The 16,791-nt window shown below is 43.3% G+C and overlaps 1 protein-coding gene and 1 long non-coding RNA gene across 3 annotated transcripts in view; one reads left to right on the top strand and one right to left on the bottom strand.

The window, feature by feature from the left end:
* The window catches only part of LOC311108559 (calcipressin-2-like), a 109,776-nt gene extending 93,251 nt beyond the window's left edge, over positions 1 to 16,525 (top strand). For both annotated transcript variants that reach the window (XM_084151214.1, XM_084151215.1), the window contains one exon: positions 15,586 to 16,525. In XM_084151214.1, the coding sequence (XP_084007340.1) occupies positions 15,586 to 15,743 (158 nt within the window). In that variant the 3' untranslated portion in view covers positions 15,744 to 16,525. The remainder of the gene's footprint in view (positions 1 to 15,585) is intronic.
* Positions 1,716 to 5,381, bottom strand: LOC311108560. The gene is made up of 3 exons (XR_014610520.1): positions 5,266 to 5,381; positions 4,710 to 4,853; positions 1,716 to 2,782 (listed from the first exon to the last, which is right to left on the bottom strand). It is a non-coding gene; the product is annotated as an uncharacterized lncRNA (long non-coding RNA).
* Positions 16,526 to 16,791: the final 266 nt, after the last annotated feature.

Here is a 16,791-nt window from a genome sequence, read left to right as displayed (position 1 = left end):
TTGTCTGGACCTCTGGCCGTCTCTATGGGGGTGCCACAGGGTTCAATTCTCGGGCCGACTCTATTCTCTGTGTATATCAATGATGTCGCTCTTGCTGCTGGTGACGCTCGGATCCACTTCTATGCGGACGACACCATTTTGTATACATCTGGCCCTTCATTGGACACTGTGTTAACAAACCTCCAAACGAGCTTGAACACCATACAACACTCCTTCCGTAGCCTCCAACTGCTCTTAAACACTAGTAAAACTAAATGCATGCTCTTCAACCGAACGCTGCTTGCACCCGCCCACCCGACTAGAATCACTACTCTCGGCGGGTCTGACCTAGAGTATGTGGACAACTACAAATACCTAGGTGTCTGGTTAGACTGTAAACTCTCATTCCAGACTCGCATTAAGCATCTCCAATCAAAAGTTAGATCTAGAATCAGCTTCCTATTTCGCAAACAAAGCCTCCTTCACTCATGCTGCCAAACATGCCCTCGTAAAACTGACTATCCTACCGATCCTTGACTTCGGCAATGTCATTTACAAAAGAGCCTCCAACACTCTACTCAGCAAATTGGATGTAGTCTATCACATTGCCATCCGTTTTGTCACCAAAGCCCCATATACTACTCACCATTGTGACCTGTACGTTCTTGTTGGCTGGCCCTCACTACATATTCGTCGCCAAACCCACTGGCTCCAGGTCATCTATAAATCACTGCTAGGAAAATCCCTGCCTTATCTTAGCTCACTGGTCACCATAGCAACACCCACCCGTAGTCTGCGCTCCAGCAGGTATATCTCACTAGTCATCCCCAAAGCCAACACCTCCTTTGGCCGCCATTCTTTCCAGTTCTCTGTTGCCAATGACTGGAACGAACTGCAAAAATCTCTGAAGCTGGAGACTCTTATCTCCCTCACTAACTTTAAGCATCAGTTGTCAGAGCAGCTTACCGATCACTGCACCTGTACACAGCCATTCTGAAATTAGCCCACCCAACTACCTCATCCCCATATTGGTATTTATTTTGCTAATTTGCACCCCAGTATCTCTATTTGCACATCTATCATTCCAGTGTTAATACGAAATTGTAACTATTTTGCACTATGGCCTATTTATTGCCTTACCTCCATAACTTACTACATTCGCACACACTGTATATATATTTTCTGTTGTATTTTTGACTTTGTTTTGTTTACCCCATATGTAACTCTGTGTTGTTTTTATCGCACTGCTTTGCTTTATCTTGGCCAGGTCGCAGTTGAGAACTTGTTCTCAACTGGCTTACCTGGTTAAATAAAGGTGAAAAAAAATAAAAATGTCTGTCACGGACTATGCAATACTGCCCAGTAGACTTCCTATGAAATGTATTGATTTAAAAAGCATTTCACACACACTGAAATATGAGATGGAGCAACTTGTCTGTCTGTAATACAGTATCTCTCACCAGTTTAGACATGAGACATCACTTTTGATTTAAAGAACAGCACACAAGTCAGAATGTATCCTATCCTCCCTCACTCCACTCTGCTCCAGTCTGCCTGTTTTTCATGCCATCAGAGGGGCTGTGCTAGTGTGCTAAATGTAATATGCCGCCAACTTGAAAGAGCTGCACGCCAAAGTAGTGCCACTCTCTCCACAAAGGTTCCGCTGTGCGTCGCCATTTTAACCATGAATAATGCATGAGGCTGAGAGACATCGACAGCCTGCCACTACTGAAGTCGATACACCATGGGTTTATTCATCTCTGCTATGAGAGGAATATCAACAAGTCTCTCATTAAAGGAAAACTTCACCGCTAGACACTATTTGGGGTGTACATAATTCTGATTGATGACAGTGTTTCAGACAAAATTATGCACTATAGCTGTATTTTTTTATTTTCGTGCCAGGAGAGTTCAACAAATGACGTCTGATCTCAAAATAAATGGAGTCACGTTTTGTAGCAATTATTGTGGCCTTTGTGTTTCACCGATTGCACGATCACGCTAGCAGCGAGTAGATATGGTTGTCCTTTCTCAATAGAGCCTTTGGACTGCCAGGACATTGCAGGATTTCTAGGTAGACTCATTTTCCCTGGCTTTGTAAAGACTACAGCCTGACGGGAGCCCTACTTCCTTGTTCTCACTTTCGAAGACAGACAATGAATTGACCCAGAAATTGAAGTCAACACTTGGTTTCTGATCATCTAAATTATACAACGGGTGGTTCTAATCCTGAATGCTGATTGGTTAAAACCGGTGTCTATTCCACAAGTTACCACCAGCTAAATCTATGACGTTAAAATGCCTATTTACTCTGTTCCATCTGACTGCGCAATCCACTGTCTCATCAGCCCAGCCAGGCCATTTATAAACTTGATCTCCCCTAAAAAAAAGCATCTAGACATTATCTCACATTTCTTTTAGACTAACATTTCGTTTTCAACAGCGGAGATTTGTATAAAACTTGCTCTCTGTCGCTACGACATTTGCAACATTGTTTCAATATTCAAATTCGATCTCCAGCTGTCCCATAGTAATGAACGTGTCGGGAGTTGGGACGAGACAGACAGCGTTTCTCAGCCAGTCGAAATCATGAATCAGTCGGCAACATTTAATCTATATTATACTAGAACATCAGTCTAACTGAATATGGATGTTGTGTTAGTTGAATATTCCAGAATGTTCTTCAGCTGGTGAACCTCTGCATGTGTAGGGTAATGGCAGCTGGTTTAGCAGGCTTTGGCGATGTTCTTCACCACCCACTGCTTCGACCTCTTGCAGAAGATTTGTATGTACTGCAAGTCTCCTGGAAAGACATGAAGAGGATGTGTAAAACATCAAGACTGATCATGAGGATGTGTAACCATACAATAAACCATGTTCATCTGTAAACAAAAAAGGGTACAGTAGCCTGGTATGTGTTTTATTACACACCGAGTCAATAATGGGGCATTGTGATGGACTGTTAGCAAAGATGTGAAAAGTTTGATGCGGGCTTGACTTGTAAACAGTCTAGTCGTGTATTGTTATACAGTTGAAGTCGGAAGTTTACATACACCTTAGCCAAATACATTTAAACTCAGTTTTTCACAATTCCTTACATTTAATCCTAGTAAAAGTTCCCTGTTTTAGGTCAGTTAGGATCACCACTTTATTTTAAGAATGTGAAATGTCAGAATAATAGTAGAGTGATTTATTTCTGTTTTTATTTCTTTCATCACATTCCCAGTGGGTTAGAAATTTACATTCACTCAATTAGTCTTTGGTAGCATTGCCTTTAAATTGTTTAACTTGGGTCAAACGTTTCGGGTAGCCTTCCACAATAAGTTGGGTGAATTTTGGGTCATTCCTCCTGACAGAGCTGGAGCTCGCACACGTTTTTTCAGTTCTGCCCACAAATGTTCTATAGGATTGAGGACAGGGCTTTGTGATGGCCACTCCAATACCTTGACTTTGTTGTCCTTAAGCTACTTTGCCACAACTTTGGAAGTATGCTTGGGGTCATTGTCCATTTGGAAGACCCATTTGCGACCAAGCTTTAACTTCCTGACTGATGTCATGAGATGTTGCTTCAATATATCCACATAATCTTCCTTCCTCATGATGTTGTCTATTTTGTGACGTGCACCTGTCCCTCCTGCAGCAAAGCACCCCCACAGCATGATGCTGCCACCCCCGTGCTTCACGGTTGGGATGGTGTTCTTCGGCTTGCAAGCACCCCCTTTTTCCTCCAAACATAATGATGGCTTTTTTTATGGCGGTTTTGGAGCAGTGGCGTCTTCCTTGCTGAGCGGCCTTTCAGGTTATGTTGATATAGGACTGTTTTTAACTGTGGATATAGATACTTTTGTACCGGTTTCCTCCAGCATCTTCACAAGGTCCTTTGCTGCTGTTCTGTGATTGATTTGCACTTTTCGCACCAAAGTACGTTCATCTCTAGGAGACAGAACGCGTCTCCTTCCTGAGCGGTATGACGGCTGCGTGGTCCCATGATGTTTATACTTGCGTACTATTGTTTGTACAGATGAACGTGGTACCTTCAGGCATTTGGAAATTGCTCCCAAGGATGAACCAGACTTGTGGAGGTCTACACTTTTTTTCTGAGGTATTGGCTGATTTCTTTTCATTTTCCCATGATGTCAAGCAAAGAGGCACTGAGTTTGAAGGTAGGCCTTGAAATACATCCACAGGTACACCTCCAATTGACTCAAATGATGTCAATTAGCCTATCAGAAGCATCTAAAGCCATGACATAATTTTCTGGAATTTTCCAAGATGTTTAAAGGCACAGTCAACTTAGTGTATGTAAACTTCTGACCCACTGGAATTGTGATACAGTGAATTATAAGTGAAATAATCTGTCTGTAAACAATTGTTGGAAACATTACTTGTGTCATGCACAAAGTAGATGTCCTAACCGACTTGCCAAAACTATAGTTTGTTCACAAGAAATTTGTGGAGTGGCTAAAAAACGAGTTTTAATGACTCCAACCTAAGTGTATGTAAACTTCCGACTTCAACTGTATATGAGCACCTACAGTTGTGCTGTTGAATAGACAAGCACTGCCAACAATAGTGTGAATAGGTTAGAAGTGTATACTAACAGCCTCTCTCCCCCATGCCAAAGAACTGACTGCAAGGATGTACAAAGTTAGAGGAGCACTTGTCTTGTAGACAGTTTAGTGTATTGGTGATTTTGTTTTCTCAAGAGGGTATTGTGCTTTCATAAATACATTTTGGCTGTCCTGGCTTGTTTCAAAGTAAGATGATGTTGAGCTTGAGCTTATTCCAGGCTGAAAGCGTTCATCCAATGGGTCTACAGGCTCTGTAATACGAAAGCTGGTGTCAAGGTCGTCATCATCAGCAGCAGGAGTAGTCTGTAGGACACAGTAGTCAGTGATTAGCCAACATTTTACTACTTTGTCCCAGGCTACTTTGTCCCAATCAATACACACTCAAACAAGGTACTATATCCACCCTCCCCCCTCATGTCAATAGATAATGCATAGTAATCTTCACACACAATACCCACCCCCAACAGACATCAGTCAGTCACCCACACCATCCCTTCCTTACTAATACCTATTTTTCTCAAATGTAGACTTTCTCAAATGTAAACCCTCCATACTACAGAGAAAACTACAGTAGAAGTTGTAGCCTACTTGTAAAATCACCAACTATAACAAAACATGGACCATGTTTATGCCTAGCTCCAGTATATTTCTTTGCTCATCATGGTGTCATGAAAAGATTTAGTAGATTTTAGTATGATTTTAGAAGGTGACTTACACTAACTAGTTCCTGGTGTTGAGCTTGATGTTGATGCCGCTGCAGATGTTGATGCGATCGGACTAAATAGAACATATAACGTTATTCACGTTAGCCTCTGCAGTAGTTAGTTAGCTAGCTAACATAGCAGCTGGCTAATGACATTGATATGCTTTGGAATGTCTAGCCAGCATATAAAGCTAGCTAGCTGGATTTTGGTTTAGATAAACAAATGTAGTTCGCTAGTTAGATAGGTAAAGTTAACTACATTACCTCAGCTTGGCTTCTTTTCTGCTGCGCTGATGTTGGCTGATCGGATGCCTTTCTCTTTGAAGAGAAGGGGGAAATCGATGGAACAGCATCACTTTTCAATGTTCAACTAAATGGCAACCCCATCACTTCAGTTCCGTTTCGAAATCCTCTGGCTGAAAGTGCTGGCTACAAACATACATTTGTATATTTCTCACATCAATTGGATACTCCTCCATGGGGCGGTACTAGACCCTGAAATCACTATGAATTCTGGATATTGTGGTTTGCTTATAACCAGGAAATGTAGCTGGCCCGTTTCTACCGGTAAGATGCAGAAACGCTCGTACAACATTTGGGTGTAGTGAGGAAATTCAAAATGTTTATGACACATATGATATGTTAATAACATTAATGTATGTATGTACAGTGAGGGGAAAAAAGTATTTGATCCCCTGCTGATTTTGTACGTTTGCCCACTGACAAAGAAATTATCAGTCTATACTTTTAATGGTAGGTTTATTTGAACAGTGAGAGACAGAATAACAACAAAAACATCCAGAAAAACGCATGTCAAAAATGTTATCAATTGATTTGCATTTTAATGAGGGAAATAAGTATTTGACCCCCTCTCAATCAGAAAGATTTCTGGCTCCCAGGTGTCTTTTATACAGGTAACGAGCTGAGATTAGGAGCACACGGGGACAAGATTGTACACCTACACAAGGCTGGAATGGACTACAAGACCATCACCAAGCAGCTTGGTGAGAAGGTGACAACAGTTGGTGTGATTATTCGCAAATGGAAGAAACACAAAATAACTGTCAGTCTCCCTCGGCCTGGGGCTCCATGCAAGATCTCACCTTGTGGAGTTGCAATGATCATGAGAACGGTGAGGAATCAGCCCAGAACTACACGGGAGGATCTTGTCAATGATCTCAAGGCAGCTGGGACCATAGTCACCAAGAAAACAATTGGTAACACACTACGCCGTGAAGGACTGAAATCCTGCAGCGCCCGCAAAGTCCCCCTGCTCAAGAAAGCACATATACAGGCCCGTCTGAAGTTTGCCAATGAACATCTGAATGATTCAGAGGAGAAATGGGTGAAAGTGTTGTGGTCAGATAAGACCAAAATGGAGCTCTTTGGCATCAACTCAACTCGCCGTGTTTGGAGGAGGAGGAATGCTGCCTATGACCCCAAGAACACCATCCCCACTGTCAAACATGGAGGTGGAAACATTATGCTTTGGGGGTGTTTTTCTGCTAAGAGGACAGGACAACTTCACCGCATCAAAGGGACGATGGATGGGGCCATGTACCGTCAGATCTTGGGTGATAACCTCCTTCCCTCAGCCAGGGCATCGAAAATGGGTCGTGGATGAGTATTCCAGCATGACAATGACCCTAAACACACGGCCAAGGCAACAAAGAGTGGCTCAAGAAGAAGCACATTAAGGTCCTGGAGTGGCCTAGCCAGTCTCCAGCCCTTAATCCCATAGAAAATCTGTGGAGGGAGCTGAAGGTTCGAGTTGTCAAACGTCAGCCTCGAAACCTTAATGACCTGGAGAAGATCTGCAAAGAGGAGTGGGACAAAATCCCTACTGAGATGTGTGCAAACCTGGTGGCCAACTACAAGAAACGTCTGACCTCACTGTGTATATATATATATATATATATATATATATACACTGCTCAAAAAAATAAAGGGAACACTTAAACAACACAATGTAACTCCAAGTCAATCACACTTCTGTGAAATCAAACTGTCCACTTAGGAAGCAACACTGATTGACAATAAATTTCACATGCTGTTGTGCAAATGGAATAGACAACAGGTGGAAATTATAGGCAATTAGCAAGACACCCCCAATAATGGACTGGTTTTGCAGGTGGTGACCACAGACCACTTCTCAGTTCCTATGCTTCCTGGCTGATGTTTTGGTCACTTTTGAATGCTGGCGGTGCTTTCACTCTAGTGGTAGCATGAGACGGAGTCTACAACCCACACAAGTGGCTCAGGTAGTGCAGCTCATCCAGGATGGCACATCAATGCGAGCTGTGGCAAGAAGGTTTGCTGTGTCTGTCAGCGTAGTGTCCAGAGCATGGAGGCGCTACCAGGAGACAGGCCAGTACATCAGGAGACGTGGAGGAGGCTGTAGGAGGGCAACAACCCAGCAGCAGGACTGCTACCTCCGCCTTTGTGCAAGGAGGAGCAGGAGTAGCACTGCCACAGCCCTGCAAAATGACCTCCAGCAGGCCACAAATGTGCATGTGTCTGCTCAAACGGTCAGGAACAGACTCCATGAGGGTGGTATGAGGGCCCGACGTCCACAGGTGGGGGTTGTGCTTACAGCCCAACACTGTGCAGGACGTTTGGCATTTGCCAGAGAACACCAAGATTGGCAAATTCGCCACTGGTGCCCTGTGCTCTTCACAGATGAAAGCAGGTTCACACTGAGCACATGTGACAGACGTGACAGAGTCTGGAGATGCCGTGGAGAACGTTCTGCTGCCTGCAACATCCTCTAGCATGACCGGTTTGGCGGTGGGTCAGTCATGGTGTGGGGTGGCATTTCTTTGGGGGGCCGCACAGCCCTCCATGTGCTCGCCAGAGGTAGCCTGACTGCCATTAGGTACCGAGATGAGATCCTCAGACCCCTTGTGAGACCATATGCTGGTGCGGTTGGTCCTGGGTTCCTCCTAATGCAAGACAATGCTAGACCTCATGTGGCTGGAGTGTGTCAGCAGTTCCTGCAAGAGGAAGGCATTGATGCTATGGACTGGCCCGCCCGTTCCCCAGACCTGAATCCAATTGAGCACATCTGGGACATCATGTCTCGCTCCATCCTTAGTCCAGGTCTGGGAGGAGATCCCTCAGGAGACCATCCGCCACCTCATCAGGAGCATGCCCAGGCGTTGTAGGGAGGTCATACAGGCACGTGGAGGCCACACACACTACTGAGCCTCATTTTGACTTGTTTTAAGGACATTACATCAAAGTTGGATCAGCCTGTAGTGTGGCTTTCCACTTTAATTTTGAGGGTGACTCCAAATCCAGACCTCCATGGGTTGATACATTTGATTTCCATTGATAATTTTTGTGTGATTATATTGTCAGCAAATTCAACTATGTAAAGAAAAATGTATTTAATAAGATTATTTCATTCATTCAGATCTAGGATGTGTTATTTTAGTGTTCCCTTTATTTTTTTGAGCAGTGTATATAGTGAAATAGAGCAGCGGTGAATTGTCCCTTTAAATCGCACCATCTGATAAACCACACCATCAATCCCTCCCTGCCTCCACTCCTCTAGGTTTGAATCACCTCAGCCACTGTGTCAGTCAGGAGAGGGTGACAACCACAATTGTCTGGTGTGGTAATGATGGCTGTCTTTGAGTTAGAGGTTTAGTTAGAGCAAGCAGCGGATGCAAATGTCAGTCAGTCAACTATTATGTCTTGTTCTTGTTTATACTAGATCTAAACGGAGTGTCATTCATCTTTTTGTCTGGCATTTTTTATAGCTCACTAAAATGCCTGATACTAGAATGCTTTTTGTCCAGTAGTAGGCCTAAGCCTACTCAAAAAGCCAAGTTTGGTATGATGATTACATAGTGTCCAGTAGTTAAGCTTAGTGCTGTGAAAGGTAGGCTACTACACTCTGAGAATGCTCAATCTCAGTGATAACTAAATGTGCATTGGGATTATACAGTATGGGATTATACAGTATTCCATACAGCCAGAGTCAAGCCCTTCCTGGAAAGAGCCTCAATTTCTCATCAAAACAGCTGTTTCACAGATTCTGGCCATCCTGCTTATTTGAGCTTTACTTAGCTTGAGCTGCCAATCGCACGGTTAACTCCCACAGTAAATACCCTTAGTCCCAGTCAATGATATAAAGAGAGAGGGAGGGCGAGCATCTGCAGTTCCTTGCTAACCTCTCTCTCTTCTATTTTAAGTCTCTCTCTCTCTCTTCTATTTTAAGCTGCAGTGGCTGTTAAAATGGCTCCAGGTGGTGGGATGAGATGTAGGAACATTTAAATTATGCAACAGTGTTTGGCATTACTAACTCTCAGCTGTCAACCCCCCAGGGAACTCTCTCTCTCACCCTCCCTCCTCTCTCTTCTTCTATCTGTCTCTCACTATATCTTCCCTCTCGCTCCCTCTATCCTCACTCTCTCACCCTCTCTATCCTTCCTCTCACATCTGATAAATTGGGGTTATCCCCTATACCTCAGAGAATAGACTGCATGACTGCATAGGCCCACTAACCAGAATATACTGTAGGCATACAACTAAGATTGGTTACTCATATGACTGACTCCTCAAGATCAGTTGTATTTTAATAGAATGATCTTCCTGTATCTATCAAGACATGCAGTATACTTACTTCCTCTCATATTTACTGGAACACCATTTCATATTCCTATTGACTTCCTGTTTGAGATTAAGTGCATCTGTTACTAGACTCTCTACAGATAGTGAAACTGATCTTACCCGTCACTGTAACCAGGCTCATTGTAAATATACTGTTTTAATAACTCTACAGGAAGTCTCCCATTCATAAGGTCATTAATACTGTACTTGTAGGTGGAGATCAGGCCCTGTCAGCATGGGAGAACGGGTACTTCTCTCTGGGGCAGAGGGCTCTCTCTAGCTGGGTCTAAACCCCCAGGACAGCCACAGCTGGAGGTTAACGTCATACACCTGCCACTTTGTGGCCTCTCAGTCACTCTGTATAGCGTCTAACTTTTACAAGTACCAAAATATCCCACTTGAAACTTTCCTTTTCTTTTCAACCAACCATGCAGGTCCCCTCACAAGCACCCAGTGAAACATCTGGTGGAAAAATCTACATTTCTTACCTTAACGTTTATGTGGCCACAACCCACAAACCCTACCAGTCCCTTTCACAGTACATCACCGCAAGTGTATACAGCACATTAAATGTCTCAAGTGCCTGCATCCTTTCTCTGTTTAGGCACAAGAGTGGGTTGCATAAGTGATTCATTTAAAGAAGGGGTCTCCAACAGGTCGATCGCGAGTAGCTCGCAGACCACATACGAGTAGTTCGACAAACAATTCTGAAAGTACATGACATTTTCCATGTTTTCCACCGCAAACTGTCATAAACAAATCTCACAAGTATCAGACACCGTAAGCTACCAGCTACTATCTAATCAACGCAACTTGACATTATCCCACCACTGGTTTGCCACTATTGGCTTAAAAAACCTAACTTAACACAATATGCAATTAATTCCCAGCAATATCGCCTCTATCTGTCTGTGTGGTACCGCACGTTTATCACTCCATCCGTTGTTGTGATAAGTCTTGTGGGTTGAAATAAATACTTACCCCAAAATCTTCTCATTTAAATTTTGACTGCAAAGTAGGCTTACCTGGCATACGTATATCATGAGTAAGTATATCATTTGTTATTTGCAAACTTTGCCATGAATTGAGCAGCAGCAGTACAAAACCATCGCTAGACCGACACAATAGACTGCACATTCCTCACTCGCTAGATGCACAATTAAAGGGCCAGATGCACAATTAAAGGGGAATTACACCCAGACCAAGAAAATGGACATGGACTCAGAACATCCAATGTAGTTATTTTCTCTATGAACAATTGTAGTTTTGAGAATGAAAAACAAAAAAAATCTAAAACCTGGAAAAATACAAATGTAAATACAGGTCCTCTGTAGCTCAGCTGGTAGAGCACGGCGCTTGTAACGCCAAGGTAGTGGGTTCGATCCCCGGGACCACCCATACACAAAAAATGTATGCACGCATGACTGTAAGTCGCTTTGGATAAAAGCGTCTGCTAAATGGCATCTTATTTATTATCTTATTATTTGGGAAAATATAAAACATAATTTGGGGGAAAATATCACAGATTGTATACGGTCCCCCTTAGAGATGTTTATTAAGCATGGGGCACTACTTTCTCTAGTACACTAAGGACCTGAGGAACAGTTGCAGGGGAGAAGAGAAGAATGTGCCTATTTGAAAGCTGCTGGGTTGTTGAGCTTATGATGTTACATTTTTTAAAAGTAGCTCTCACAGTAGAAAAGGTTGAAGACCCCCGATTTAAAGGATATTGCATAATCATGGGAGCAGAGCAGAGCGCGATCAAACTGGTCTTTACCCCCTGCATCGCTGGACTTTAGTTTATATACTGACTTCGAGTCAGAAGTGGATCAGTGGCTGTAGTTAGAGATTCTGAACTTATGGGTCAGAGACTGACATGAGGTCAGGGAATAGTAGTGCTTGATGATGACTGTCCGAAAACAGTCACAACACCTGTAGAGATAGAACTGTCATCCTGATCCTAGAAATAGCACCAAGTATATTTGGAATAGAGGGTAAATGGTATGTACTGTAGCCTAATGGAAATGGTTATCTGACATGTTTAGAACAATTCAAGTGCAGAAAATTAAAATGTGATTGGGCTAAAAATAAAGATGCGTTGGTGGTGAATGTTTCCTGGTACACTGAAGTAGCTCTTAAATGATAAGGCCTGGGCATATGTATTCTATGTCATGGAATAGAGTGCAGTATATGAATGTAAACTTTTAAAACACTGTTTAGACTCGCAATGTAATAATGTAGAGTACAGTATGTATAGAAACATTTTCTTTTAAAAACTCTGTTTATGTTTAAACTGTAAACATCACTGGTGCTTACTATAGCTATCTGTCATACATGATTAGTGTGTGTGTGTGTGTGTGTGTGTGTGTGCGCGTACGTGGATACTCCATAGTATGCATACGTGTGTGTGTGTGAGCATTGCAGGCTTTTATTCTTCAGAGTATTAGTGGAGAAGCCTTAGGGTTAGCACTTCTGAGAGAGTTCACTCAGTCAGTCTGATGTTTTATTCTCATTTAACAAACAAATGATGGAGTTAACAGAGAATGGGGATTTTAATTTAAACATTCATATAAAGCCATTAGTTGTTTATTGAACTCTTTAAACTGTCAACATTATATTGTTTCTGTCATTTCCTAACTGCATTAAACTGTCTCAATTCATCCCCATTAAAACTAGCAGCAAGAGACATACCAAAACTTCAGCGCTTGGCATATGGGCACAGAAACCTTGATCCAGTCAGATTGCCCTCTTCCAGCATGGCAATAATAGCCAGTTACACAAGGAGAGGAAGTGTGTGTGTGTGTTCTTCCCAGTACAGTGTTTCCATATGCAACCCAGCCATCAGATAGAGGGGCTACCTGAGTGGAGTGGAGTGCTGTGGCTCCACCAGGCTGCCTCCCTCCAACACAAGCCCTCGTTAAGGAGAGAATGCTTTTGTTGTTCCCGGTCTGTTTACAAGGCACAGATCCAGCCTCTCACTCGCTCTCTCACTAAGCCGGAGAAATAAAAACATCTGTGGGCAGTTAGATGGGTGAGGGGGTTGCCAAGCATGTGTGGCAGCAGGCAGGCAGGCAGTGCTGTACTGTTACCATACCAGGGTCAGGAGAGCAGAAGGAACAGTGGTACAGTACAATAGTAATACTGTAGTAATACTGTAGGACTGTGGTAGTACAGTGACAACATGGCTGGTTGTATTGGCCCATACAACATACAGTAGAATAGATGTCTAAAGCATTTAATTTAACATTTGACATTTTAGTCATTTAGCAGATGCTCTTATCCAGAGCGACTTACAATAAGTGCATTCACCTTAAAGGCGGCTAGGTAAGACAACCACATATTACAGTCATAGTAAGTACTATTTTTCCTCAATAAAGCAGCTATCAGCAAAGTCAGTGCTAGTAAGAAAAGGTTTCCATGTTTCCACACTAGAGCAGAGGACGTCAGTGCATGGCATGCAGCACACATTCCTCCCAGTATCAAACGCTCCATGTACTGTACTCTGGCACACCTGTTTATTTTGAGACTGTTGCTAAGGAATGTTGTATATTTAAGAAATTGTGATTTAGGGAGTTAATTATTTGGAGTGTTTGGCCTGGCTTGAAAGAATGCTGCAATAATAGCTGCAGTGTGTTAGTGGTCCTGGGTTTAGGCCACGCTTAACCCAAAGGAGAGAGACCATCATGTCTATCTGTCCTTCCACCCCACTACCCACCACACACATGCTCTGCATGGGACGAGCCATCAGGGGCCGTCCCACTTTCATCCTGGTTAATAAATACCTTTTGATAGGAGCTGGCTGGGTGGGTTGGTGTGTGACAGACGTTCATCACCATGGGCTTAGATGGTGAGCTCACTGCATACATTACAGTCCCCACGCGCACACACACGCACACACACATCGAGCACATTCATTAGCAGAGCCTGAAATAGCAGGGATAATGCCAGGTGCAGATAGGCAGCCTTCATGATGGGGTAATGCGTGTGTGTGTCATTATGTGATGGAGAGCGGTAATGCTGTCGTTATTTGAGTCCCTCAGACGTACTGTATGATAGACGATAGCTAGGAGAGTGTTGCACTCCCAGTGGTCTTTTAGGTGTGGAGATGTTTGAAACTCTGTATCTGATAGTTGACTGACACTGATATGCCAGTCAGGTCCTTTATCTTGTTCTAAGGACTGGGCTTGTGAGGTCTCAGATCTCCTCTCCTCTACTATCCCCCTCTCATTCTCTTCCTCTCAGCACCTCCCCTTCTCTCTCTTTCATTTTCACTCGTTTAATTTTCTGCATTCCTTCTCTCCCCTCCTCCTCTCTCTCTCTCCCCCCCCCCCCCCTCTCTCTCTCTCCTCTCCCCCCCTCTCTCTCGCTCTCTCTCTCTGACTGACTGTCTGACCCTTAGCGTCAGAATGCAGCAGCATTGACGACACCCAGCGGTTGGCTGAGGAGTCCAGCCCTCAGGAGAAATAGAGAAATAGAGAGACTCACTCTGTAACACAATGCTCTGTGAATACTCTGAATAAGAAATGTGTTACACGTTCACAGTGCAAAGCCATGAAAAGTGGAAGAGAAATGGGGAGAGCGACAGGATGAGAGAGATGAAGGGAGAGATGCAGTAGGGTACCATAGAAGTAGCAGTGCAGTGTGTGTGTGTTTGGTCGAGTCTCTCTGCAAACTGACTCCAAGGTGTGTGTGTGTGTGTGTGTGTGTGCTGACTGCCCAGGACCAATGGTATACTTTGATTCAGTTCTCCATCCTGCCCCGCCAATACACACACACACACGAGCACATTCAAATATTGAGCTGGTATGAAAACGGTGTTTGCCATTTTAAAAGCCCAATGCAGCCGTTTTTATCTCAATATCAAATCATTTCTTGGTAACAATTAAGTACCTTACTGTAATAGTTCTCAATTAAAATTGTCAAAAATAGTTGTTTAGCAAAAAGCTATTTCTCAGACAATAATTTTGCTAGGACTGTGTGGGAGTGGTCTGAGTGAGTGGCCTAATTGGAGGAGCTTAATGGCAGGGATATGTACTGTAACCTAAAAACTAGCAATTATTGGCAGAGAGGTTTGAAACTATTTGTTATTGGTCTATTAACTTATACCACCTGGTGATGTGGCCAGGCAAGCCAAAACTCCACCAATGCAAAACCTGCTTATTAGAAGGTCCTGTGTAAATTGTATTCTGAACCAGCAACTATCAGGAAATTACTCTGATCACATTTTTCACACTTTTACAGTGTTAGTTTCATCAGCTGTTGTACAATATGGAAAAAAAGGGTTATGGATATTTGTGTTTTGAGTTGAATTGATGAACCAGTGACTGTTGCTGGAGAGTGCAGCCAGAGGGAGAGAGAGAGATAGAGGATATTGTTTCAGTCTTCCCTGGGTTCAGGTCCTCCTAACCAGATAATAATAATAATAATATAATAATAATGATTACAAAGACTCTCTGTATATTCAGCTTCTGCTCACCGAAATGCCCCCAATTCATGAGTAGAAAATCCTTGAGTTTGCCTCATCTTACTGATTTAGTGTCTCTTGGACCGAGGGCTCCCTCTTGAGGTAATGTATTCTACTGAAGAAAACTGATCTGAGATCTGCTGCTTTGAATTTTGAAACATCTGCCTTGTACTTATCTCTCTCTCTCTCTGTTTTTCTCTCTCTCTCGCTCTTTCTCTCTTTCTCTTTTCACTCACTCACTCTGTCTACAGGAGAGAAGTTTGAGCTGCATGCGGGAACAGAGTCCACTCCCAGTGTCGTAGTTCATGTGTGCGATAGCGACACCGAGGAGGAGGAAGAGGAACCAAAGAATTGCCCCAAACCAAAAATCATCCAGACCCGGCGTCCCGACCTTCCTGTGTCCAACTGAACTCTGTCCCCCTGCCACTTCCTGCCGTAACATCCTCGTCTGGAGGAAGGAGAATCTGACCCCCATCTCTCTCTCTCACAGGAACATTCCCCATGTTCAGCCCCCCCCCTCCCCGCCTTAAGGCCGCCCGCCTGGGCCAGAGGGGGAGTGATCTCTGTTCCTCGTCCTCGCCGACATACAGCCGTTGATGTGCTACATGTATGATCACAGAGTTTGTTTCCGTCTGTTGGCAATACTCTACTATCATTTTCACTTTTCTAGATTCAGCCACCATGCCCTCAGTGATTGGTTCCTGTCTTTATGATTCTGTAAATGTAATGTCACACAGTTAGCAGCAGCGCCTTGCTTTGAGCTCTGCCTCTGATTGGCTTAGCGGTTGTGGTGCATGCCAGTGTAAAGAAGCCCCTAGGTCGCCTTTATGGACGTGTGTTAGCTTTGCTCTCGCACCACTGCGTATGTACTACAAGCACTGATGATGAATAGCGCTTCTCTCATCAGGGCATGCTAGCCACTGAGGTGGTGGGGGACTGGCGCTGCATGAATTGAAGTAACCCTAAGGAATATTATGATAAATACTCAATACTTAAAGTTGTCAGAGGTAATTCCTCGTGTTGTCAGTGCTGTCTGTCGACCATGGGAATTTTTTTTTTTTATCTTGCCAATGCATGCACTGGTATGATACAGTTTGTGTATTTACAGTTGAAGTCGGAAGTTTACATACACTTAGGTTGGAGTCATTAAAACTCGTTTTTCAACCACTCCACACATTTCTTGTTAACAAACTATAGTTTTGGCAAGTCGGTTAGGACATCTACTTTGTGCATGACACAAGTAATTTTTCCAACAATTGTTTACAGACAGATTATTTCACTTATAATTCACTGTATCACAATTCCAGTGGGTCAGAAGTTTACATACACTAAGTTGACTGTGCCTTTAAACATCTTGGAAAATTCCAGAAAATTATGTCATGGCTTTAAAAGCTTCTGATAGGCTAATTGACATCATTTGAGTCAATTGGAGGTGTACCTGTGGATGTATTTCAAGG

This window comes from Coregonus lavaretus, assembly GCF_964263955.1.
Source record: "Coregonus lavaretus genome assembly, chromosome: 33".
Taxonomy (NCBI): domain Eukaryota; kingdom Metazoa; phylum Chordata; class Actinopteri; order Salmoniformes; family Salmonidae; genus Coregonus; species Coregonus lavaretus.
The sequence above is the reverse complement of the archived record's forward strand: the minus strand, read 5'-3'. Positions and strand labels throughout refer to the sequence as shown.